At 40.8% G+C, this 26,902-nt stretch overlaps 1 protein-coding gene across 1 annotated transcript in view; it reads right to left on the bottom strand.

Moving 5' to 3' along the window:
* Positions 1-23,482, bottom strand: part of LOC110860661 — a 70,962-nt gene extending 47,480 nt beyond the window's left edge. Inside the window, exons 1-2 of the mRNA XM_035860470.1 lie at positions 22,216-23,482; positions 388-543 (exon numbers count right to left, since the gene is read on the bottom strand). Coding sequence (XP_035716363.1) covers positions 388-484 — 97 coding nt within the window. The 5' untranslated portion in view covers positions 485-543; positions 22,216-23,482. The remainder of the gene's footprint in view (positions 1-387; positions 544-22,215) is intronic.
* Positions 23,483-26,902: the final 3,420 nt, after the last annotated feature.

Below are 26,902 nucleotides of genomic sequence, written 5' to 3'. Positions count from 1 at the left end.
TTTAGATTAATTTTATAAGTTTTACATCGCACCAGATTTTGCACTTAACACCAAAATATTTAGTTCTGGAAATTTTAGGAGCTATGTATGCATTTTCAAAATTGGTGTGTAACTTAAACCCAAAAAAAATTCAAAATTTGCCCAAAAATATAAAGTACATTTTTTCCCAAACTCATAATTATTAAAATTGCACAGAATTTTAGGCAAAGTTTGAAGCCAAATTAACGATTTTGAGATAAATTTGATATGTTTTATATCGCAAGATATTTTTCTTCTAAGCTATTTTCTTCATGTACGTGATTTTCAACCAATTTCAAAATTCGTGTTCAATAAAATTACAAAACCTAATAATATCTAAAATTTCACAAATCAAAACCATTGTCTTACCATCTTCCGAATACATGGCGGACACCATGACCACTCCACTGATTGAGAGCGCGCAAAGAATCGCGACGCGAAATTGGCAGTGATACATGTCCCTCATTTTGAAAAAAATTGTTTACTTCAACAGGTTCTCAATTATGGGTGGATCATCAGAGAAATCTGAAATAAAAAAGAAACGTCGTCAGATTTACATAATAATTTTGTCGGCATTTTTGTAATCTATTTTATTCGAAAAACAAACAAAATTGCATTCTTCTTCAAGGAGATTGCATAATAATTCAAAGTGAATACATACATGAAAATCAGGACTGTTTACTCATATCGTGTAAGGCGACAAGTTCTCAAAAACTTTTTCATGCCGTAACACATTTCACATTTCTTTTACGATTCTTCAGATTCGTTCAGTTTACAAGTCACTGCTTCCTTCCTACATACATATGCACGGAATGTGGACACAGTGGCCGCGGAAGTTGGGGGACATTAACATTGTGGGGATAGGAACTTATTAACATGGGCAAGATACAATTTTGCTGAATTTCTCGTGGGACAATGTCCTCCTGTTTCCGCGGTCCCTGTACCGAAATAGACTTTCTCCTCCTCGTCGACTCCTTTGTTCAGGAGGAAACTTTTCAGAGAAATCTTTTGCATTTTTCTCTCCGGAAAAATTGAAATGTTTTCACAAGTCAAAACTCAAATATTGCGATTTGCTTGAGAAAAAACTTTTTTTAACTCGAACCTTTTGACTCGTGTCGATTGTGTGAGTGAGAGCAAGTGTGAATTTAAGAAGGGAAAAGTGTAAGTAAATCGGTGCTCCTTGCCACCACCGACCGAAGCCGTCATGTAAAGTGCTTGTACTTTAAGTTTACTGTTGTAGAAAGCTTTCTCAAACTTGCTTAGCTTGAATTGAGTGAGTAGTGAAGCTGTCCCGAGGGACACATGAGCACTTTTTTTAGCCCGGGTCGTCGCCTAGGTGGTGCAAAGTTAAGTTGTTCTCGCACTTTCTTCTTCAAGGCAAGAATGGGACGAGAGGGGAGAAGAAGAAAGGTGCGTGTGATTGTGTTTACATCAAAGTAAAAATTTACATGTGTCACATTTTACTCATGGAGGAAATAGAGAGAGGAAAAAAAATCTCGCCAAATTGAAGCTTACGAGGAGACGAGGAACAGATTGGGTTTCCGCTTTGAGGAGAGAGAAGAAACGACAGGTGCGAAAAAAGGGAGGTGGACGTTTAAGCAAACGTATGTGCACAATTTTCTCCAGAGGCATAAATGTTAAAAATCTGGTAGAGTCAGATTTACTCCGGACTGGTATTGGTTTGGTAATACCTTGCTACCGGATTGGTAGTAAATAGTTTGTTTCAGAGTGGTAAATTTTCCATTATCACAACATTGTTAAACGGTAATGCCCGAGTGTCTCAATAAATGGATGACAATATATGACGATAACTACATAAACTTTTAACTTTAATAACATAAAACCCAAAAAATTTCAAAAAACTAAACATATAAAATAACTTTTTACCAAGTTATGAGAATTAAGTATTAAGCTGCGTACATTTTTAGGCAAAGTTTGAAGCCAAATATACGATTTTGAGGTAAATTATGTATATTTCATATTATTAGATGAGTTTGCCACAAGTTATTTAGATTGTATTTATATATGTACTCTGGTCAGTTATGATTTAACACCAGTTTTCTAAGAGTGTATATGTACAAATACAGACTTATGTAGCAATTTTGTCCCGAAATGCAGCCGCCTATCTGCCAAAATGCTTGTCTGACACGGGTTAAGCCATTAATTCTGATAACCTACAAATGCCTCCGTCCAATCCACCACCCCGACAAACAATAAACTTATTAAGCCCTGGTCTCTCCGACTTGGAAGGAAGACGTTGGATCGAGCGGAATTTACATGCAATCTTTGATTGTGAATTGTCACGCGACACAATAAACCCGACTTTCTCCGGCCTCGCTTTAATACTTGTGTACCACTATTTTATTGAGCTTTCCCTACATTTTCGACCTATATATAGAAGTACAAACAATGTCCGCGGAAGCGTGGGACAGGGGGACAATGTCCCCACGGGTATTCGATGTCCCCATCATCTGTCCATGTTACATAAACCCCTGCCTCCCCTATCCTACAATGTTAATGTCCCCACGGCTTCCACGGCCACTGAGCACACACAATGTTTATGTACTTACACGCAAGATGAATTTACGAGCAACATGCTGTAAATCAATCTTTCGTTTCGATCTGTGCGTCAAATTTATTAATACCAGCTTCTTCTACACCGCCTTTATTTACAACAACACTTCTACTTCTACCATTCGCCCTATTTTGCACAATTGTTTAATCAGGCATGCAAATCTGAGGCAAAATCTGATAAATTATGATGTGTCTTAATGCATAATGACTTAAACATTATGTCCCGTTAATCCGCGGATCGATAATAATAATATGTAAATATGCAATCCGACGGAAGGAAACGTGGAGAAATTTATTTATTAGTGAGCATGTAAAACTACGTCATTATTATCACGGATAATAAATAATAATCGTATCTGATTCAGCGAAGGATTTTATCAAGCGTTGTACTTTCTCCCGGGACTTGTTTCCCGTGTGGTGCAGGTTTTCATCCGATTTTGACTTATCAAGAAAATGCTTTGATGATGTTAGCCCATAAATATTTTTGAGATTTAAATGTAGCTTGTGGAATGACCGGAAAGTTGAGAAATGTTGGTGAAGCCCGGTGGGGAATCGGGTATCATGTATTTATCATGCATAATCAGAGGGCGGATATGTATTTATTTTCAAGTTTTTCATTTGATGACGACGGATAGTCAAACTTTGTAGGTATGTTCCCTAACTCAAATAGATCACAAAAATTTCAAAGTATTTTTTCATATTGTTACATATTTCTAGGTTTTCAAACACATAAATATATTCATGAACATTTCTGTCACTATTTGAAAATACGTAAATGTTTAGATATTTTTTCAAAAATACGTATTATAATAAAAAAAAATATTTCCACGATTTGAGTTGAATTTGTTTTTACTCCAAAAATATTAACCACGGGGCATTACTTTAGAAAAATGCAAATTTTGTGAAAATTTATTTTTTCATGTTCTTATGTACATACATATTTCGCAAATATTTTGGATTTTTTTCATATTAAATACACATTTCAGCCATTTTTCGCAAATACATATCCCCCCTCTGCTTACAATACACAAAACCGCATCAAGAACACAAAACCCGTCATTCATTCCTCGCTTATGTATCCTTTCCTTCCTTTGATATGCTCATGCACAAGTTGGTAAAAGAGAAAAGTATTTGTGTTGTTGTTGATGATGAGATGATAACGATGGGCGATGATCGGTACGAAATGAAAGGCTTATTAATGCATGCATGAAATATCTCCACACTTTATCCACTCCACGAGCCAACTTTTATCATCACTACAAACAACCCAACACGACGCCATGAATCATCACAACAAACCGCCATCCATGAAAAGGAAAAGTTTCATAAATTCACCACGAACCAAAAACAACATCAAACAAACATTTGCGGTTTGTTTTATACACGTTACGTTACGTTACGAGCATTTCACTCGGGGTCGTTTTTTGGTCTTGGTTGGTTAGCCAGGAGGATGAGCAGAGGTCGACATCGACATTGTCGACACGACTACTGCACCACCGACGATATCAAGAAGGGTTACGACGAGTTGGGAATTCTGCCAGTGACCGCGGAACAAGGGGGGCACAGGACATTGCCCCAACAAAAATCATAGCTTGCCCATGTTAATAAGTCCCATCCCACAATACTAATGTCCCCCAACTTCCGCCGCCACTGAATGCTACGTTCTTACGTCGTCGTCCTCGTCGGCGGAAAAAGACAAAGATAAAGGTTCAAATATGAGCAAACTACACGAACAAGCTGCAGCCCTCCGGCGAAAACATATCCATTGGTTAAATATTGCATTGTTAGCTCAAAAAATTTATCCGCAAGAGTGACATCAAGGGATCAGATGAATGCGACGAGGTTGGAGGCAGATGGGTAAATATGGTACATTTATTACGTCCATTTCAACCATGATTATCCAGTTAAAAGGCTAATAAGTTGGGTAAATAGGGAAAATCTTGGAAAATATTTCTATTTTTCCAGGAATATTTTGAGATTTTATAAATTTGGTTTATGTTAAGTGCCGATTGCGAAAATTTTCAGTTGTAATCAATAAAAAAATAATATCAGATACTTTCTCTATAGTGAGGGTATTAATAATATTGATATATTTACGAGTGATTTTACCAGCAGTCCTTTTTCGAACTTTTGTGCAGCCCATGATAGACTTGGACTTCCTCGGATGCTGGAAAAGGAGGCAGAGAAAGAGAGAGACGGAGAAAAATGTTCAATTTAATGGGAAAACAGCTTCCGGGCAGCAAGGGACAATTTTGTCCCTGTCCAAATCCACAGAGTTCTCTTTCTTTCTCTCTAACCCAACCGGGTCGTTGGTTATTCGGGTCTCCCAAGTCAAGTCAGCAACTCGACCCACTCTTGAAAATATTTTGCCGTCTCTAACTCTGTCCTCCCGTTAAATTAAGAATGATACCACCACGAGCAGTATTCGAGGACCACTGCTCTCCCACCCAACACCCACGCACCCAGGGTTTCGGGTGCAACTGCAAGAAATAACGGGGAGAAAGTGGTTTCTTGCAGCTAAATATTTTGAACTGCAAGAAATGCAAGGCGCAAGAAACGACGCCCCGCCGCCATACTTCAAACGGCGCGTGGCTGGATGGCGCATATTTCTTGCACTTTCTCCCAGTTTCTTGCACCTCACATTTCTTGCAGTTCATACTTTGCACTGCAAGAAATGTGGTAGCAAACCCGCCAGAAACGAAACCCTGCACGCACCTCCTTCTCTTCCATTCCCCATTTATCCCCCGTTTCCACGGTGGGCCACATTTTTCCTGCTGGGGTGCGATGGGAGTGTCGCGAAGGACTCGCTGATTCGGCGGAAAGAGAGACAGTGCACCCATCATTTATGGCTGTTTGGTCTTAAAAGCTGTTAAATGCTTTCTCTCTCTGCATTTCCGATCTCCTCGCTCGAAACATTGTCCACCACGTTGCGTGATTTATGGAGTGTGCAGGTTACTCATGTCCGGTTGTCCACCCATCCGTTCTTCAAACTAAATACCGCACCACCACCATCACCATTAAATGAGCAGCAGATCGAGTGATTTTACAGAGAGGAAACTCTATCCGTAAGTAGCAGTGTCATCAAATAAAATAAGAGTGGTCGAATGGGTTGATACTGCCCAGGCTGTTGTTGGATTAATGACACTCGAACAAGGAAACTCTCTTACACAACTTGACAACAAATGAGACTGGGTTTCAGGAGAAACTGTTAACAAAACATGACACCGACCAAAGTCCGATCTGGTCAGGTCAAGTTTGGGAGATAGTCAAATGTCCGTGACAAAACGACCACAAAAACTCATCACACACTCGATAATGCCCATGCCGCGAGAGATATGTACCCAGCCGTATGTTAATGTGAGATGAAACTTTTCCGGTTCCCGTCCACATGAAATATGTGGAACTCGAAGTGAAACAAACTGGCCAAAAGCTGCGAACTATGGAACGGGGAAAGTAGTAAGTAGCGGTTTTTAATGGTACGTGACCGTGTCAACTTGTTGTAACGGACAGGAAATTTGAGATCATCAGTCTAGAATTTATTTAACTTTTGATGCCAGTGTTTCGGGTGGAAGTAACCACTGGCAAGAAATAACGGGGAGAAAGTGTTTTTTGCAGGTATTTTAACCTGCAAGAAATGCAAGGTGCTAGAAACTACGCCCCGCCGCTATATTTCATACGGCGCGTGGCTAAATGGCGCATATTTCTTGCACTTTCTCCCAGTTTCTTGCACCTCGCATTTCTTCCGTCTCTTGCTTTGTAGACTACAAATTGTAGTGCAAGAAATGTAGCAAACCCCAAGAAACGAAACACTGACTTTTGCATATTCGTATCGAAAAATTATTGCTTTTTTCCTTACTAATGTCTGCCAAGGTCATTAATTTGTCTGTCTCGTTTTCCTCTAATACTTAATACTAAAACTTTATTATTTCACTCCGCTTTTTATCTTCTATGCCACTTTCTCCCCCACAATTAAACACGGCTTAATATATTTAAGTTCGTGGCAGAAAGTCGTTTCAAACTGGCATCTTCTCAAGTATCACATTCACTTTGCATCAAAAATCATTTAATCTCACGCACTTTCTCCAGTTGACTCGTCAAACAGTAGGCAGTCCGTCAGTTGGGGGAGACGATACATAAATTCGTCTGTCGCATTAAAAAACTTAGACATCGAGCATATTATATTTAAACGCATGAAAATCTTGCCAGTCACCATCTCCAGCTTTCTCCATCCACCCAAATATCCCAATTAAATTTCAAATTTAACTTTTCTCCGTAATCTGTGGGAAGGAAATAATTGCTCTTTTTTATTTCTTCTTGATTTCTTTTTGATCTCTGCACAACCGTTTCAGTCGAACGACTGCTTTTACTTATTACCCCGAAAAAGTTAACCTATATCATCATCCTCGTAAAGTAACGTTGGATGGGATGGAATCGTAAATATAGTGGTTTTTGTGGTGTGCCGGAATACGCCTAAAGTTTATAATTACACTTCTGAATGGAGGAGGACAAGCATGTCTAATTTTATTTTGCTCCTTTTTTTTAATAAATTAAGCTACTAAATTTTATTGTCAAGTCGAGCAGAGAAAGATCAGAGACGAACGAGGAGGAGGAAAGAAAGCAAAAGTGATTCGGATTTGAGTCAAAGTATAAAAAATTGAGATAATCAAGACACAAAAGGCGCAATCTATTCCGCACCCTAAAACCCTTTCGTATGTACGTCGGTATTATTGATTGTACCCGCTTTAAAATTAAATCTGCCCCTTCTGCATATCCCCATTTTTTTCATAAAATTACGTTAGATCGCAGCGAGTTAAAGTATTTTTGAGCTGGGAAGAAAAAAAAAATCTCGATAAAATTGTTCTCGCTACATTAGCCAGCCTCGCGTCCTTCCGTTATTCACAAGTCAAAGTCAGCCCGTAATAATATTGCTCCTCCGCTCCTGCCTGCCTGTCGGTGGATTACGGGCTTTAGATAAATTTCCTGCCTTTTCCTATTATTATGGGAAACTTGGAAGCATACGAAAAAGAGTTGGTGGTGGTGGTGGTACATACGGCTCCAAGTTATGTAACAGTTTGGCTAAACCTGCCCCCATGTGTACCAGAAAAATGCAGAATTGAGACGAAAGTTTAGTTTAAATGAGTCAAGTTTTTGCGAGAATGACATGATTAAGAGAGAAAAGATGCAGAGCAGCGTATGAAAAAAGAATGCGGATCACATCACAGCTTTAATAACGTCATTGTTGCCTTGTAAAAAAATATTTTACATACGAATCCAACTCCAACCAACTAAACAAAAGTATTCAGATTGTTTTCTCTTCGTCATAACTTTTCTATGGGCGTACGTATTCCAGTCAAAAAAGTACGTAACCTTTCCATTTACTGTTCCTGGCTGCCCCCAATATTCAAGCTGCATCTACATATTGTTTTAGAGGCCGAAATCTCTGCTCTTCCTAAGCTGGCTAGGCATGTGTTTAGTTGAGCTTGTCCCTTGTTTGGTGGGTCGTGTAGTGGAGCATTATTATTGAGCCATCACATCGCAAAGCACCCTTAAGCCTTAAAAAAATCTGAATATGTATTAGATTTTTTCCCCTACGACACAGCTCTTTGTTGTTCTTCAGCCCCTCTTGAGCCGCGTCTAATCAATTTTTACGGCCTATTATTTCCCATGCAACATATTCTCTCTCTCCATCTTGTTCCCAATATCATTCTTCTGGATGGGCAGTAATAGTTTACTGATGAAAAGATAAAGTAGGCTATTTATTGGAGATGCCCTGATTTCTACGGAGGCATCCATCCATCCATCGCCCGCTTTAATGGAGGAAAGAGAAGCGAGCGAAATGATCCGTCCTTGTCGCTGAATTGGATTGGATTTCAGTCTCGGAAAACTAGGTTGTTTCGTATTAAGAGCGACGTGGGACTCGTTAGTGGGAACGGAAATTTGGAATTTAAACCATACATACTTCACTAATTTTGATAAGCGTCTCATCATCAAACTTATCTCTTAGCAGGTTCAAATAACCAGAACTGGGCCACAGTGGGATAGACAAAAGTTATGAATTATTGTCATCGTCCTACCAAAACCATGTCAGTTTCAGTTTTAAATTAATTAATAAAACAATTCCCACAGATTCGCCCCCTTTTCCCGAAGAAGAAATGAATCTTCAGCCTCACACTGAATTAAGTGCATATGAAAAGAAATCAATTATAAATTTGCCTCTACAAATTAACAATGCCAGTAATTAAACCCAGATTTATTTAGTTTATATTCCTCCAAACGAAGGGTTGATCCCCACATTCTCCTCCGCGATGATGATGCATCGTCACCATCTCCTCCATGAATTTTAGACTTTATTGAAGTGACAGTGACTGGTGTTTGGGTGGGAACGGTGGCGGCGGTGTGTTGACTGTGAATGTCTGTCACACTCGGGCATGATGTACGACATTTGTCTGTTGTCCTAATAAGTGATCGTTCCTGGAAAAGGAAAAGGGAGAGAGCGAGGGGTTAAAATTGAACTCTGGAGCAAATGGGTCCTCTTCTGTGTGGTTTGGTTTTAGGAGAGTGTGTCGAATGTTGATGTGGAACTTTGTCCTCGAAGAACAAACAGGATTGTGGTTTTACTTTGTCGCGTGTCCCTACACTTTGGTCGGATCGGAAAAGACTCCCTTCAGTCCCGATGAGATGAGAGTCATGATTTCCTCCTCTCCACTTCCAAACTAGTTAATGCCTCGTGTGCCGTGTCGTGTGTGTTCCTCATCGCAGCAAGTGCATTTTGATTGGATTCATTCTCTTCCTCCAGTAAAACTTATGCAAACACATCCCGTCCAGATTATGGGATCTGCTTGGTATCTTCTTTGGCCGGATTGGAGAGGGAAATAAGTGTCTCGACGGAATGTGTGTGGATTTTTGGGTGACAATTTTATCCGTGTAAGTGGAATGAGTAATCATTTTTCAGCCGTGTTTCTACTTATGTAAGAAAATTGCAGCTTCTCCATGTAATTGAGAGTTAAGCTATGGGATCCGTTTGCATGTTCGACTGTGTAACGACCATGCACGAGCACATATCAGAATCATTAAGCTAGGAGGAGACCCCTTGAGACAGAGAAAGCTTGGACAGACAGGATCTAACTGGATGGAGGAAATGCATCAATGAATATACGACCTCGTTTTCACGTTCTGCTTCCCCCAGCAGCAGCCTCCTCCTCCCTCCCAGGGACGCACCACACCACACCGCACCGCACCGCCAGACGTGATGCAATCAAAATCGAATTCCAAATTCAAACTTACGTACCAAATGCCGACAAAACACATACGCTCACACGACCCTGGACCAGAGTTGAATATGGATTCAGCCAACTATGGGGTAAGTAGTAAGGTGGTAAGTGATGGTAAGTGACAGTGACAGACCATGCCATTCCTTTCCGGGTGAATAAATGAAATGAGATGAAATGTACAGGTTTCAGGGGTACTTTTGTATTGTTGGGAGCTATATTTAGTAAATAATATGAATGGATGGGGAGGCATTGGAAAAACTAGTTTTCAGGATGTGCAAAATTCGAAAGCAGTGTTTCGGGTGAAAGTAACCACTTGCAAGAAAGTGGCTTTTCCAAGTATTTTGACCTGCAAGAAATGCGAGGTGCAAGAAACTGCAAAAAATATGCGACATCTATTCACGCGCCGAATGAAGGATAGTGGCGGAGCGTAGTTTCTTGCATTTTCTCCCAGTTTCTTGCACTTTACATTTCCTGGATTTTTTGCTTTGCAGTGCAAAAAATGTATCAAACCCGCCAGAAACGAAACCCTATTCGAGAGGATGAAGTTACAGAGAAAGTTTTACCTGCAATTTATTTAATAATTTTTAGAAAGCATTCACCGTCCGTGTCAAGTATCTAGTTTTCATCCTCATCTCTCTAATTCGATGACAGGAAGAGAATCTGCTTGTGTCTGTGACACCATTGTTTTAAATAACTCGTTCACCTTTTCATCCTCCGCCGCCCACACGCATTTAAACATTTAAATCCCACACCGTGTAATACAACCTTATGCATCTTTCAAAAATAGATATTGATCATCATCTCCTCTTCTCCCGTGTAATAAAAATATTCAAATTAATTCCACCTCTCTCTCCAACTTGGGAGGATATTCCTTCAATAATTTATTATTCGAAAACCAACCGCACTCACTTTCCCCGACAAGCAGTGAAGTGAATCATTTCAATTTTCTATCGTTGTATGGACGCCCACGAGAAACTTTTATTTCTAAAAATAAGGTTTCCTATTTTTCTTGTTAGTAGTTGAATGAAAGTGAATTTTTTTCCTCCTCCCCTGCTAAATATTCCTCGTCATCTTCCTTCACCCATCGGGAGGAGATCCCGTCCCACCGGTCTGACATCTCAGATTGTTCATTAATTATTCACTCATTCACTCCCATCATTCTTAATTCTTTTATCGTGCCTCCACTCCTGCTGCAGTAGCGAACAATCAACAAACGCGTGGGTAAAAAGGCCACAGTGTAGAGTTGCTTAGCCCGAGTCGGGTTGTTCATAATAATTTTGAGGTGGGTGTAATACAACAACTTTTGGTTCTCGATAGATTTTACTCAGATTCGAAATTGATTCGAACTTAAAGTTGCATATTCTACGTGAGTACAAGATTTCAACTTGATTGAATGAGCTGTACGAGCGTAATTCATACAGATACATAGAAAATCATGACTGATACATAAGCTACGTATGACTCGGGCAAAAAAGTCAAGAATAATGAATTCTAACTTGATTCCTAACTTTGCATATTCTACAAGTTTTGTGCTCTTCGACAGATTTTACTCAAATTCGAACTTGATTTCTAATTTTGTATGTTCAGATATAGGTAAAATTTCAAATCAATTGGATGAGTTTTACGAGCGTAATTGATAGACAGACCGACAGACAATCATGATGGGTACATAAGCCCTGACTCGGGTTAAAAAAGTCAAGAATAAGGAAAAGTTTTTTCCATCTATTTTTTTACTTCACCACCAAGCAAGCAAGCAGTGTATCCATAATAATGCACACATTGCGGAGGAGGAGGAGGAAGGCAGAAAAGTGCGTAAAACGATGGGAAACGCGTTTTTAAAACGACTAGCTTTCTTACCTCGGTCATATATTATTCAATCGGGCATCTTCTTCCCTGATCTAAATCCCATCCGACCTAAACCTTGACTTTTTTAAAAAGAAGAAGATTCTCCTGCTCTTCCTCTAGATACCGAAAAGACGGAAAAGTTAGTACTAAATCCTGCATTTACTTGACAAGGTGGGGGTAAAATTGTCATAAATTCTGCCTCTTGTCATTTATTCCGGGAGGTTGATAAGCGTACTTATGCAAGATCGATATAAATACATCCACATTTTGGTATTATACCCCAAAAAAGATGGGATCCATTTGGGAAGTTAATTCATAAAAATTTATTTCAGCCGTTGAATACATTACGATTTAATTCTGACTCTTGATTAGTATTCATTTCCTTCTCGTGACGGGTTTCACTTAACGTTAATAAATACATTACTTTTAGCTAACAGACATCCATTCAGGTTCGATTATTGTAAGAAAAATATATCGTCTTCTTCGACATTACGAATTCGGATTGACAAGTAACACGCGTCTCGGGACTAACTTTATACCTTCTCCGGGGGGAGTAGGAATAAGGAATAGGCATAAATGGGATATTTTGCTTTACCCCCTTCCACTCAGCCTCTCCCTTCGTCGTCCCATTCTAATGGCTTCTTATTTCAATTTCCTACTCGTCCATCCAGCCAACCTAATGACATCCCGCTCCCTGAGAAACCTTCTTCTCCTGCTAAATTGAAACTTAAGCGTCCAATCATCCCTACAACATCACTCTATCCACATATATGCACACCAGTGGCCGCGGAAGTGTGGGTGGGGACAGAGGGACAATGTCCCCCCGGTTATTCGATGTCCACATCATCTGCCCATGTTATACAAACCCGTCCCTCCCCCATCCTACAATGTTAATGTCCCCCGATGTCCCCATGGCTTCCGCGGCCACTGTACATACACCCGTAATATTAACGGCCCTCCTAATGATGGAGAAACTGAGCAAATAAACAGCGCTCTCTCCTTCTCTCCCAACCATTAACATTTACATTAAATCAGCTTAACCAAAAACAATAAAAGCAAAGTTAAGCAAACCATAAAACCGGAGGGAGGCATAAAAACACTTTGAGTAAAAGTGGAGGAGAGTAAGTCGTCTTCACTTCAATTCACGTGGCCAAGTTGTTGCGTAACCTTTTGCATACGTAGTCTTCAAGAAAAGAGCAACGCAAAACACACCAATAATGCACAGAGAAATCCCACGCTGTGCTGCGAGCCTAAAGCTCAACACAACTTTTCCCCCAAAGTACAATTCACTTAAGAGGTTACGTCATTTGAAGAACAACTACCAACCAAAACCATGAATGTTTTCAGACAATCTCGCCCGTTTAGCATATAATTCCCATAAGTTTTACCTACCCAGAGCAAAATGGGAGCTTCTTCTCTACTTATCTGGCGAGGTCAGCATGGGTCGTGAGCTAATGGAGCTACTTGAAATAAATGAGGCGAAATTAAAATTATGAATGCCACATTTTTACAGATTATGTACCACGACCACGAGAAGATAAGTGCGTGTGTGGGTGGGTGTTGTGTTTTGCTCCTAATGGTTGGTTGACACCACTTCACTGAACTACTTATTTACTTACCATTTTGTGTGCCCTTAATAGAAGCAGACAGTTGAGTGCTTACTAACCCATCACATCGCCAACCAACGTTGTGCAAATAAACAAAGATTATTGAAACTGAAAGGAGGGCTTTTTCTTTTCGGGGGGATTTTCTCCGTGACGTCGTCCTCGCTAGTGTTGCGTTTTGCAGGAAAAAATTCGTTATCAATTTGCTCACCACCGCATCCCGAGCATGGTGCAGGACCCTTTTTCACAAAATATGTAGCTAACCTTGCCTGCTTGCGATATGTGATTTGCTTCATTGCCCTCACTCGCCCCGCTTTTGTATCATCCTCGCTCGATCGGTTTTGCAAGTGCGTCATTCTTCGGTTGGCAGATAAATCCTAAACACGCTTTCGTTTCGGTTTCTTTGTTCATTTGACTCTTCTCAGGATGACGAAAAGAAGAGAAAGTGAAGTAAAGTAAAGCTTGGACTAAACTGTGCTCTCGTTTCCACAGTGGCCGCGGAAGGGTGGGGACAGAGGGACAATTTTCCCACGGTTGTTCGATGTCCCCATCATGTTATATAAACCCCGCTCTCCCCTATCATCCTACAATGTTAATGTCCCCAGATGTCGCCCCGGCTTCCACGGCCACTGCTCCTCTCTCTTCAGTCCGATCAATGTAATCTTTTCGCTTTTACGGCCCCGATTTTGTTTTGATTCGTGTTGACTAGTGTTTCCTGAGACTCGCATTGTGTCGAGGGCATTAAATGTACACAAATAGTGGACAAGTTCCTTTGTGATGTGACGATGGGAAAGGTCGCAGTGGTCGAAACGATTAAAGTGATTATCTTTAAAAAGGATTGTTAAGCAGTGTGGGTGGGTGGGTGGGCTGCGGGGGTGGTGTGCACCAACACCAACTTCTTCTTCCTGCCAGGCAGCCTCATCAATATCCATCACGTAATAAAACCTAGTTTAGTTATCCCAGCGTGATGAAGTCGTCAAGCAGAAGTCGTCGACGAGGAGGAGAAGAGTTGGTCGGACATAATCCTGATAACATAATGAATCGATGCAATGCAACGATAATGCCCCATCGAGCAGAAGACTTTTGTTTGTGAGTGAGCAGCCCAATCCTCTCACTAAAACTTACTTCCAGCCTAACTCATCCCCACGTTCAGATAGACTTTCACTTTCACTGGAGAATCTTCCTATAGGAAAATCGATCCTCGTCCCGAGCTATATTTGCACTTTTTGAAAAACTTTTCCAATTCTCCAATCTGACGATATCTATTTGGAGATTGCTCATTATTATCTATCTGCGGATTTTGTGGCATTAGAATGACAATGGAGACATTTGTAAAACGAGTGAGGAAATGAAGAATGGAAAGATTTGATTAATTCTGGAGATTCGTCGTTATTTAAGTGAACCGATTTTACGATTTTGATTTGGGTAAAAAAGAAAGTCGTTAAGCAGCTTTTCGTTACGGTACACAATGGGCATGTTGAGTAAACAAGAAAAAAATAGTCTTCTCACCACCAACCAAACCACATAATGCAACAGTCTCCCCAACGATAAACAGGGGAAAGCAGTCAGGAGAGGAAAAAAGTAAAGTTAGTAAACGAAGCAAAAGTATCTCGAGAGAGAAAGAAGATTCATTTATTTCTCTCAATCATCTCAAAGTAACAAAGTTCCCGTTTCTCCATTAGTTATGGCTTCACGTCTCTCTCATCCTTGCAAAAACTGCCAACCCAACCACCACATCTGGCCGCGTACATAAGCACTTTCTCCCGTTAGAGAACCGACTTCAAGTAGCTCAAACTGCACACAAAGACAATGAGCGAAACCTACGCAAAGTGGCCGCGGAAGCGTGGGGACAATCGGTTATTCGATGTCCCCATCATCTGCCCATCTTATATAAACCCCGCCCTCCCCTATCCCACAATGTTATGTCCCCCGATGCCCCCATATCTTCCGCGGCCACCGCCTACCCGCGTATATGGATTTGATGAAGATATCATTTATTTTGCCAGTGTCATTTCTCGGATGAGAAGATTGAAATTTTTTTACTCGAAACAAAAATCCATTACTCCTCCTATTTTGCCGCAGTGTGATATGAAACACGAAGAGAAAAATCGGGCCGCAGCTTGGTGCAATTTTTCCAAAAAAACTATTTTGCATTTCACCTCCGCTCCAGCCAACCCAATCTGCCCTCATCCGATCAATATGCATTACACGGGATTTTTTGGAACGGAATAAAAATTACAACTGCCACATGCCTCGACTACAAATGGCATGCATGCAAGCAAGCAAACATTGTTGGCGGAAATCCGAGTTGCAAATTACTTTCTTTTTCCCCACTCCCATTTTTCTTTCCTCTCCCGATAAGTAAGTCGTCTTATGGATTTATGTACAAGGAACGTGCAATAATAAATGTGGTGGTGGTGGTGGTGTGTGTAATGGGATGTTCAATACGGGTCATTTATGTCGCTGAATAATCGGACATGTATCTAACGGCGGGCGGAAAAGTGTAGAATGCATCAAATTGATATTATACACCGCTGCTGAGTGATAAAGCTAATCTACTTTCTCTCTCCTCTCTCTCATGGGGACAGAGGGGCAATATCCCCACGGGTATTGGATGTCCCCTTCATCTACCCATGTTATATAAACCCCTCCCTCCCCCCATCCTACAATATTTACGTCCCCACATGTCCCCACACCTTCCGCGGCCACTGTTTTCCAAACTATGCATGCATGTACGTACACAAATATGTACGGATTGGGCCTTCGCACGCGACGCGTATATTTTATTACGGACGAAACAAGGGCATCATATCCACTCCACTCCACGCAAAACCGGAATTTTATTTATATTTACGACCGAAATATTCCCGGGTATAATATAAACTCAATTCAATAACGTGTATACAAACATACGTTGTTGCGTACGTACGTACAATGTTTGCTGGTTGGTGGCTGGGCAAGTGGAATGCGAACCGTGTTGGTTGAACAGTTCGGTTCATGACAGAAAATAATTACTTGAACATAAACCCAGCAGACCTGAAAATTAAGAAGAACTGCGTGTTGGAACTGTTCAGCCAAGCACACGCTTCATATCCCGTCGACTCGAGAGAGAGGAAACGTGTATTCCCCGTAAAAACTGACTGGATACGTATGGGATCCTCCTAAAAATGAAGATGTCATCCTTCCCCGTTATTAAGTATCAGTAAAAACAGGATTTATCACCCGCCTTGGAGAACGCCTGCCTACCCACACGACCAGGTAAAGCTGCCGTAAATGAGTAATCGCCATTTACCAACATAGTCAAGCTTGATAGCCCAATTACACCGAATTAGAATGTAAATTAAGTGGATGTAGTTGTAAGCAGGCATTTAGTAATTTAGCCACAACTGCACCCACCACCACCTTCTTCTTCGTTATCCTGGTGGATTAATGATGAAATTGTGGCTGCAAACTTAAAAGTGTTTTTCGCCATGACATGCACCCACGTATTTACCAGACCGCCAAGCAAGTAAGTAAATTGGTGCACTGGTTAAGTTGGTTTCATTACGTTGATAGTCTACTTTCTCCTCATTAGCGGAACTGGACTGGTGGTGGTGGTGGTGGTCTGATGGGAAGTAAGTAAGTAGGTTGAACTCTACAGGGTATCAGTAATCCAGACTGCTTTGCCCTCTGCCAAGTCGGTGGTGGTAACTGTAAATGGGATGGGGATTTGCTTTCTCTTTTATGGAATGGGACCGGTTGTTGTGGTCTTCGCTGTGGTGGTGGTTTGGTGGACGCATAGGTAACCTAAGCCTCCAAATTAAATGATTACGCTATGAAGATGAAAGTTGAAATTAATTATGAATCCGGCCCGCCCACCAGGTTTGCAATTTTAAACGAATTAATATTCTGAAACACTAATCAAGTCGGGAAGAAAGCAAACCAACGAGAGTATGAAATGAATTGTTTATTATTGCGATGTTATGTTGCAATATTGGATTCCATAAAGGAGGACGCCCAGTCTAGTCGGGCAATATAAAATTAATTTTCTAGTAAGGAAAATATTCAAGTATTTATTTATATGGACGGATCGAGGGCCCCTAGCGCAGGATACCGCTAAACCACAGCACCTGTCTTCGTAGGTAGGTACACTCTTAGAAATTCGGTATTAAATTAATACCAAGCGGTATTCATATATTTATGACTCTACAAAATGGTATTGATAAGTAGTACCGACCCTGTAGTAATAGCTCGGTATTAAAGTTTTACCAGATCGGTAGCAAATTTGTACGGACCGGTGTAATTTCAATACCAAGCGGTAACAACTTCAATACCGAAAAATCAATACCAGATTTATAACAGTGCACACATATGCATCCCAGAATTTATAGTTTCGATTATTCTCGAGTGTCCAAGCCCAACCTTGCGACGAACGACGATGGTGACCGCCACCGCATACCGTTTAAGAGGAACGGAACCCACTACTTACGTACCTTCATAATTCTAAAAATAAATACGAGTCGTTGCCCAAAACCGCTGTGACCTGACCATTGACGTAAATATGTACGGAACGTAGTAAATCGTATGATGCATGCACTCCTAGGGCGAAAGAAAAGCAGATAATAGAATAAACTAGCTGGGAAGAATTGTTGTCCGGTTATTAACATTTTATTCCCGTTACGTCGACCGGCCTGGCATAAAAATAGTTGGAGGTTGGAAATGCAGCAGGTACTCCCTCCTGGTTATCATGATCAGAAAGCTCTCCTCGAAATGAGGGGAAAGCTGGTGCTCGATAATGACCATGATAATGGAAATAGATTCATTTATGATTTATGACAATTCATGGAGAAAATGGTTTCTTTTATGTCCGTATAATGTATACGGCTGAATTATTTGGATTGTGTGTGTGGCTCGACTCCAATGAAATGAATGCACTTTTGGGTTGGGTCGGATATAGAAAAACCAAACAGAAACACACACGCATCCGTCCATTCAATATCCGTCTGGCTGGACCTTTTTTTCGAAACAGGGTTCCCCAAAAACCAACAATTTCCTTGTTGGTTTCCATATTTTGTAAACATTGAAAGGTTCGACGCATTCTTTTCAGACGCGTGTTCATACTTTTGACAACACAAAAAAATCCACCCTTATTAAACACGATTTTGGTCAAGAAATCCATCCATCTTTCAAGTCGTGCTGTTGCTCCTGCCTGCACTGCAACCCTGCCTCCTTCCTCCTCCTCCTCTTACTTTCTCTCTCTCGACGTAAGTAAGTGATAAGCTGACAAGCATATCTGCCAAGCCGACTATCAGACTCGAATCATCTCCACGAGCAATATTAATAATACTCCAATAATAAAAAGCTAAGCTAACTGAATCAATGTCAGCTCGTTGCAGTTCCGTCTACATCCGTCCATCTCTTGTTATTAATGATCCGTCTCCATTACGAAGAACGAGGAGGAGGGCTGGTCTGATCCACATCACATCAAAGCAGCAATGAACAATATGACAATCTCAAAGGAGCAGAATTGTGCAGCCCGGTCGGTTGCAGTAAGAACCCGGGATGCAGTCTTTGTGTAATTCAATAATACTTGACTTATTATTGAGTGTACCATTTGAGACTCAAGTGCAGCCCAGCACAGGTTGCAGTCCGTCCGTTCAGTAGCAATAAACCATTAAGATATGGAACCATTACCTATTAATCTAATGAATCTAATGCTTCACTTTCCCAGAATATTATGATTACGTACGTGATACGCTCTCGATGCATAAATAATTAACGAGAACTACCCTTAAACACACACACACGACGACTTCGACGGTGTACTTTACATACTTAACAACTTTGTTTAAAACTTGGCAGCTACATGTACGCTGTTCGTTTCATATCTAGATAATCAAATATTTGCCGTAATTCTCTCTCTCTCTCTTTGGCGAGGGCATGGGAGGAGGACATTCATCAAATTAGTCCCTGTTTGTTACTTACTCATGAGAGCAGTAGTGGTTTGGCCTGGTATCCAGGCAGTGGCAAACCTAGAAAACTGCTCCCGTATCTGATTCGACTCTTAATGAAATCGTGCACAAACCGGATTCACACAAAGATTTATCCCCTCTCTCTCCGACTTCTTGCCTCGAGCTGAAGCAGTAGCAGCAACCAACACATGATATCAAATGATGCACCGATTTTATTAAATGAACCAGAGAACAAGCTCCACACCAGCAGAACAGCGAGTTTTACTGCACGCTAAATAAAATCTCTACAGCAGCGAAATGGTATCACTTTCATTCATTCATTTTTCCTTATCCAACACAGTGCAGCTGCATTCGGGGAAAGAAATCCCATAAAAAATCCGAGCCCTGTATGTGATCTCGTTTTCATGGATGGATCAAGTTTCATTTTACTGCATCTCATACCCAGTCCTGTTTTGATTTGTGGGTCCCGTTTATCAATTAAAAACTATGGCCACGTACAATCGGGCCCACGTCAATAGCAACCAACACAAGTTCTATTCTCGTTTGTGAGTGAGTGCATTGTTCTTTTTCGGAGTTAATAAGGACCCAAGAACACAATAAAGGCCACGGTTTTTTATACGCTATGTACCTTCTCTCTGATCCTTTATCCTTGTCGATGTCGAGCTTTGACGTGGGTTTATCCGTAATTGAGCAAAAAATGTGACAGGCACCACCCGCCCGTCGGCCTCAGTCAGTCAGTCAATTCTGCTCTTATGTCATACGTACGTCTCATGGCTTCATATGCACATACTTTCCCTTTCCTTCCTCAACTTCCATCCAACCACAACGTGTTCTGTTATGCATTATTACAAAGGTTTGATTGGCACGGAGCGACCCTCCCGATCGGTGTCCTTACAATTATGCCATTTTTTGTCATAGTGCCGGATACGGATTGCACTTAAGAACCCTTGTAAATACAATGGGCTAAATATAATCCAATTTGATCGGAGAGTGGCGAGAAAAGGGACACAAATCAGAGAGTCAAATCTCAAATAAAGCCGTGTAAAAGTCTCTCCTGAAATGATCCTTCCTTCCTTTTTTTTGGTTCACCAGTTGGTTATAGTGGAATGACCAGAGGGCGGATATGTATTTATTTTTAAGTTTTTTTATTTTCTGACGATAACCGGCGGTCAAACTTTGTGGGTGTGTCTCCTAACTCGAATAGGCCACAAAAATTCCCTTTATTATTTGGAAATAAGTATACTTTTAGACTTATTTCTAAAATATATATGTATGTACGTTTTGGAAATATTTCAACGATGTGAGACGAAAATTTGTGCTTGAAGAAATTGGACCACAAAAAATCCAGAGCATTAAAGTAAAGAGAATAAAAATTCTTGGGAAAATTCCTATTTTTATGATTTTTTTCGCACATATTTCGTGAATTTGTTAGTGTTTTTTTCATAAATATTAAACACACATTTAAGCGATTTTTCCCAAATAAATACATATCCGCCCTCTGGCCATGAAACACAAGGGGTCTCTCCTTCCTTCTCTGTCGGAGGAGAAAACTTTTAACGGGATTATTATTATGCGTTCCATTATATTTATGGTGTTGGTGATGGAGAAGGGAATTACTCTCTTCAGTTCCACCACGGCTCTCACATTCATCCCATTTTTTAAGTGGACGTCGAGTCGTCGACTTGACGGTGAATGAAACTCGGAACTTTCACCATTTTCAGCACAAGTCTCTTCATAATAAAAGCAGTGAAATGGCAGAGATTTTTTTTGCCAAGGAAAACTTTTCCTCAATGTCAGTCAGTCAGTCAGTCAGGTTACCTTGCGTAAAAAGAAAGGTAGTCGTATCTTTTTCGCCAAACAATCAAGCCCACCGCGAGACCAAAGTTGATTGATCTATCTCATCTGTGTGGTTAAGGTGGGCTGGGTGGGTTGGAGTGGGTCAATCGATAAGGGAAACACATTACGTAACACTTTAGGAAAAGAATTGCCTATTTTTCTCTCCTTTCTCCTTCCATCAATTGCAGCAGGAAAAGTCAGTGTCTTTATTTGGCAAGGCCATTAGTATTATTATTGCTCCTTCTGCCTGATACATATCAGTGGCCGCGGAAGTTGGGGAGGGGCATATGGGGACATTAGCATTATAGGATAGGGAAAGAAGGGGATTATACAGCATGGGAAGACGATAGGAACATCGAGTAATCGTTGGGACATAGTCCCTCTGTTCCCACGCTTCCGCGGCCACTGTGTATGAAGCAGTGGCGGCGGAAGCGAGAGGGGGGCACCTGGGGACATTAGCATTGTGAGATGAGAAGAGGAAGGGCTTATTAATATTGGAAAGGTAGGATTTATATGAATTTCTGATGGGACAATATCCCCTTGTCCCCCTGCTTCCGCGGCCACTGGCAAATGTACAATTTTTTTGCCTATGGAATTTTCATGGTTTTCTATTTTCATTCTTGAAAGCATTTTTGTTTTCTTTAAAAAAACAGTTAAAACGCTAATCGTGCCAACTTTAGTCGACTTGTTGGGTTGGTGAAAGGAGAAAAACGTGCATAATGTGAAATATTACGAGACGTAGATTTAATCCTGCGGCAATAAAGTTAGGTAAGTGTGCCAGATTGTCACTCATTTTTCATGTCGTTATGCTCCTTTCAAAGGTAAAAAAGCTATCTAGAAAGCATTTTATGCAACTAAAAATAAATACAAGAACTCTTATTACACAAGAAAACCAATTTCGACATAAATTTTACTTTTCTCCTGCCAACTAAAGTACCAACAAAACCTTCATTTTTAAACCAAAGTACCGACTTAATGACGTCTGGAGAGTAATAATTCCTCCAGGTTTTTTGCAACCTTTTTAATTTCGCATATTGCTCGCAAATTATAATGGACATGGAAAACAACAGTTCAACTTTTTATCGGGTACATAAAACAAGAAGTAAAATCACCTACCTTTCTCTAATTGCGAGGTGTATGGCTAGATGTACGAGTAGGCGGGTAGCAGCATGAAATTCGGGCAGGATACTTAAGTTCAGTTCTGCTATACCCACAATTATTTAAAGTTGTTGTTGTCCTTTTTGATCACCGCGATGATCGCGAAAATCGATTTTATTGTCAATTTTACAGCTTACGTATGCAATTTTACTTCGAGATGAACCAGCAGATTAAATAAATTTACATAACTAGAAGGAAAATTCAAGTCTATTTAACGCAGCAATTACAATTATCCAGCAAATTTCACATCCAACTCAAACCAGACACGACAAGCTCCAAGTTCTTCTTGCGAGTGGAGTTTCAAGATAAGCGAACTGAACTGTAATGTTTGCGGTTTTGTAGAATTCGCTACTTTGCAATCGGGATGATGACAACCTCGAGTTCAAAGTTTATACTGGTTTCGTTCTGTGGTTTTGTTTTAAATTATATGTCACATTTTGAAAGGAGGACGACAAGTCGTGTTGCCAAATGACATGACAAGACACAAGTTTCTGCTTTCACTTTCAGCAGGTTAAGTCAAGCAGGGAGAAATATATAAACGGTGAAGAAACACAAAGCACAACTTGCCCCGCTGGTTGGTTGAAGAATTAGAGTAGTTTTACCTGTTCCACGTCAGGTTGGAAAGCTGGCTGGCTGGCTCCGTGTTTTTCCTCGCCTTCAGTTTTGCGACATTAGCAGAAATCAGTAATCGATACTTTCTCCGCGCTTCTGTTGGGTCAAATATGTATGTGCAGAGGTTACTTGTAGTTGGAATATGTATGTCTGTATCCTCTTCCTCCACCTTCTGCCAAAAACCAGAGCTCCTGGTCGAGCCGTTGATGATGATGATGATGACAATAGGTGGGTGAAATTGAGCTTTTTAGGTCACAAGAAGCCAAAAGCCAAGAAATTCGCAAATTGCCAAATTGCTCTGAAAACTGTTTACATTTCGGCCACACAGAGTTTGCCTCCTCTTTGTGGGACGACAGCTATTTGGCAGAGGGGTGACTGGACTGGGTCGGAAATGTTTTGGGCTACACACTTAATGTCACTCGATTGCTTTCACTTTGGAGAAATAATTCGATTCGATTTAAACAATGGTTTATTTGAGATAATGTGGGTGGAATTGGAAACTTCTTATTTTTTAGAAAAAAATTTGTAGAGAAAATTTTTCGAAATTTTTGAGACTCCGAAAACGCCAGGGCACCACAAGAATCTAGTCGCAGAGAGAGAGAAGACCCTCACCCGAACATGACAGGAATGAAACTGAACTGAAATCCGACTTTGTTTCTGGGAGAGTAGAGACGAGAAGCCGGGTTTTAGCCAGGGAGAAGAGAGACTCAGTAAATACCCGGGTATTGGGAGCTCACTCTAATACATCGGTCCCTACTTATGTACGTACGTAATACGTAGTCAGCAGGTTGGGAAATAAATGGTCTGAATGAGACGACGACGATAGCAAAGTTTGGGATTTGTACATACTAACTGATCGAATCTAGCGGACCACCAAATGTCAAATATTTGCGTAATTCAGAATCATCCATAATTATTGCCATTTTCACATTTGTCCCTGAAGCAGCCCCAACCACGTCATAATATTTAGTTAGCGTTACACCGACTGGACAGCATATCAAGCAAGAAATTGAAATCGTCTCATAATTCCCGACAGAATAATTAATCCTTCAAGTGGAACTATGGCCAATAACGTGTTTATTTTAACCATAACCTTTCTCTCCATAAAACAGGTATTATTATTACATACCTGCAGCTATTTTTGGCCACATGCTTGCTTAATTTACATGTCGTGCATTGTACACGATAAGAGACCGACCGACAACCTTGGAAAACTTTCTCTATTTCCAGCCCGTAACAAAAAGTGTCGTTTAATGTAAGAAATACAATGGACAAGAAGTTAGGTCTGCTTTCTCTCCAGAATTCCTTCCTCCTCTTTCTCTTCGATGAAATGCATTCAGCAAAAAAAGTCGGTTTCATTCTTCCCTCCCGGTTAGTTTATTTAAGAGAAATACTAAACTAAAAAACACAATTTTTTCTCGAAATCTCCACCGAAAACGGACCAACCAAACGGTCCGCTTTCTCTGACGAAGACGCATTTTGTTTGTGATCCAATTCCTGCACTTCACTCATGCACTTCACCCGTCCACGGTCAATCACGGCTGCCTATACATAAGTACATTCATAAAGTAACTGCACACGTACAACGGCAATATGTGCACACTCGGCGGAATGGAATTGAATTGAAGAGTTGGTCAAACACGCAAAAATCTCATCAACAAAGCACAACCTGCATATTTTCCTATTTCCTCTTCCCATTACGAAAACTCATTGAATCTCGTGTGTAGCACTTTATGTATTCCAGAGATTTCAAAGGTCCCACAGGGAAAGGAAAAATGGCTCAGATTTGATCCACATTTCTTGTATTTTTTACCATTTTTGCACAGGGTTTGCTGAGAAAATGAGGGATTCCTTTGTGTATGGATGGATATGCAGTAGTAAATCGTACACATCCGGTCTGGTCGAGGCATTGCATAACGCCCTGCTTTTTACTTGTTTGGGAGGCTGGCTGGCAGTGTTTTTGTTGATGTTGGGGTTTATTTATATGGACGGCTAGCCAGCCAGCCAGCAGGCCAACCTGCTCCTTATTGAGCTTTCTCTGTCTCCGTGGTGGTGGAAGTGAGACGAGATTTCGATCCAAGTTTCAAGGTGGTTATTTTATGAGGAAAATCGGCACATATTTCAGCCTAATGTTTACATTTACGACAATTCCTCCGGCTCCGCGAGAGAACCTACACAATGTCGATCGCAATCTTGATACGGGGGAAAATTGGAGATTGTACTGGTGTGAGGAAGAGGAAGAGAGAGAGTGAAATAAGGTGTGACCATAGTCGTGGTGAAAGTTATTGGGAATAAATCCAAGGGAGAATTTTGGGGGTTGAAATGTTCCCGAAATTTCTGCACGGACCTTTGGAGATACCCCACTGACTGACTCTCTCATCTACCAGACCACAATCACCACATGACTTAAAGTCCAGGTCAGACCGAGGTCTTGGCCCCAACTTATTATTGGCTCTTATTTCTATTTGTATTTGGTCTGTGCTTTGTATGCGTGTGCGGTATGAGAGGAGAGAGGAGGCCCACAGGGTGAGGGGCTCCTATACGTACACTCTAAAAAATAAGGTGACAAACGCGACCACTGGTGATCGGGGTTGTTACCATTTCGGTGGTAGTACACTCTTAGCAAACTCGTATTGAATCATTACTTACTGACCGGAGTACATAAATGACTTCACCGGCACGGTAATAACAGACATTACCGCGTGGTAATGTTGTGGTAATGAAAACTTACTACCCAGAAACAAATTAATACCAATTCGGGGGGAAGTTATTACCAAATCATTACCAACACGGAGTGTATACATGACTTCATCACATTTTTAACAGTGTATGTTTCCACTTGGTGATAAACTGTCACCGAGCTAATGGTGAGTGTACCCACGTGGTAATTCCGCTGTAACCGAGCGGTGGTTGACCTATTATCACCAGCCGGTAAAGTCGCATATCCTCACTGGTCGGTGATATGATAATCCGGTGGTAAAATTTTTTAGAGTGTATGAAGTGAAGGGCGAGAAAATGTGAGAAATCCGGGCGAGCTCTAGCTTTTGGCTTCCTGTCCGATGGATTATCTTTATGGGATTGCTGCCCCCTCTGATTTTGATTAGATAGAGTGCAAAATTCTTATCTCTCTCCACACACGAGAGACAGAAATGAAATGGATGGAGAAATCGAGGATGTAGAAATTGCACATGTCAGCCCCACCACCACGAACCCAATACGCGACGGAGTCACACCATTTCTGACTTATAAATATATTGCACTATATTTCATACTCGCTTTCTCCCCTGCTTTCACTTCCTCTTCCAGCTAAATCTACATCTGCCTACTCAGTCCGCTCTACTATGTACGGGTGAAATATGACCAAATACACGACAACTTTCTCACTCCCTTTTCAGGAAAAAGTCAAATTAATAAATATAAATAATTGCGAGTAGCCTTGATTTGAAACATTTTTAGCCCGAGGCAACGCTTATGTACCCAGCATGGTTGTCTGTCTATCGATTATGGTGGTAAAACTCATCCAATCGACTAGAAATGCATACAAGTAGAACATACAAAATTAGGAATCAAGTTAAAGGATGAGCAAAATCTGTCGAAAAATAAATAAATCGTAGCAAACAATATGTAGCAATAGGGTGAAACAAGTAATTTCCCCAAAAATTATTTGACCATACCCCTGACCTCGAGGGGGGGTTCAATTGACCCCAAAAGTTGATAAGATTCTCCCCCTGGGGTCATATGTATTATGCCGCAAACCGATCTCGATTATCTCGACCCGTTCTCCTGTTGAAGGACAGACAGACAGACGGAAAAAATTTCACTCAAAAGGGTTTCACACAGAAGTTCTGGTGATATATATTCTACCCACCTAAATTATTGATAACAACCTGACTCGGGCTAAATAAGGCTGTAACGTGTGTTTTATTCCTTGTTTTTGTGTTTGACTGGGTGAAAGTGGATTCGAAAAGATTGAACAGCGAAGCAAAAGTAAAATCCACTCCACATGAGGTGGATGAGGTGCTGCTGCTGCTTG

Source organism: Folsomia candida, unplaced genomic scaffold (assembly GCF_002217175.1).
Source record: "Folsomia candida strain VU population unplaced genomic scaffold, ASM221717v1 Fcan01_Sc033, whole genome shotgun sequence".
Classification (NCBI taxonomy): domain Eukaryota; kingdom Metazoa; phylum Arthropoda; class Collembola; order Entomobryomorpha; family Isotomidae; genus Folsomia; species Folsomia candida.
The sequence above is the reverse complement of the archived record's forward strand: the minus strand, read 5'-3'. Positions and strand labels throughout refer to the sequence as shown.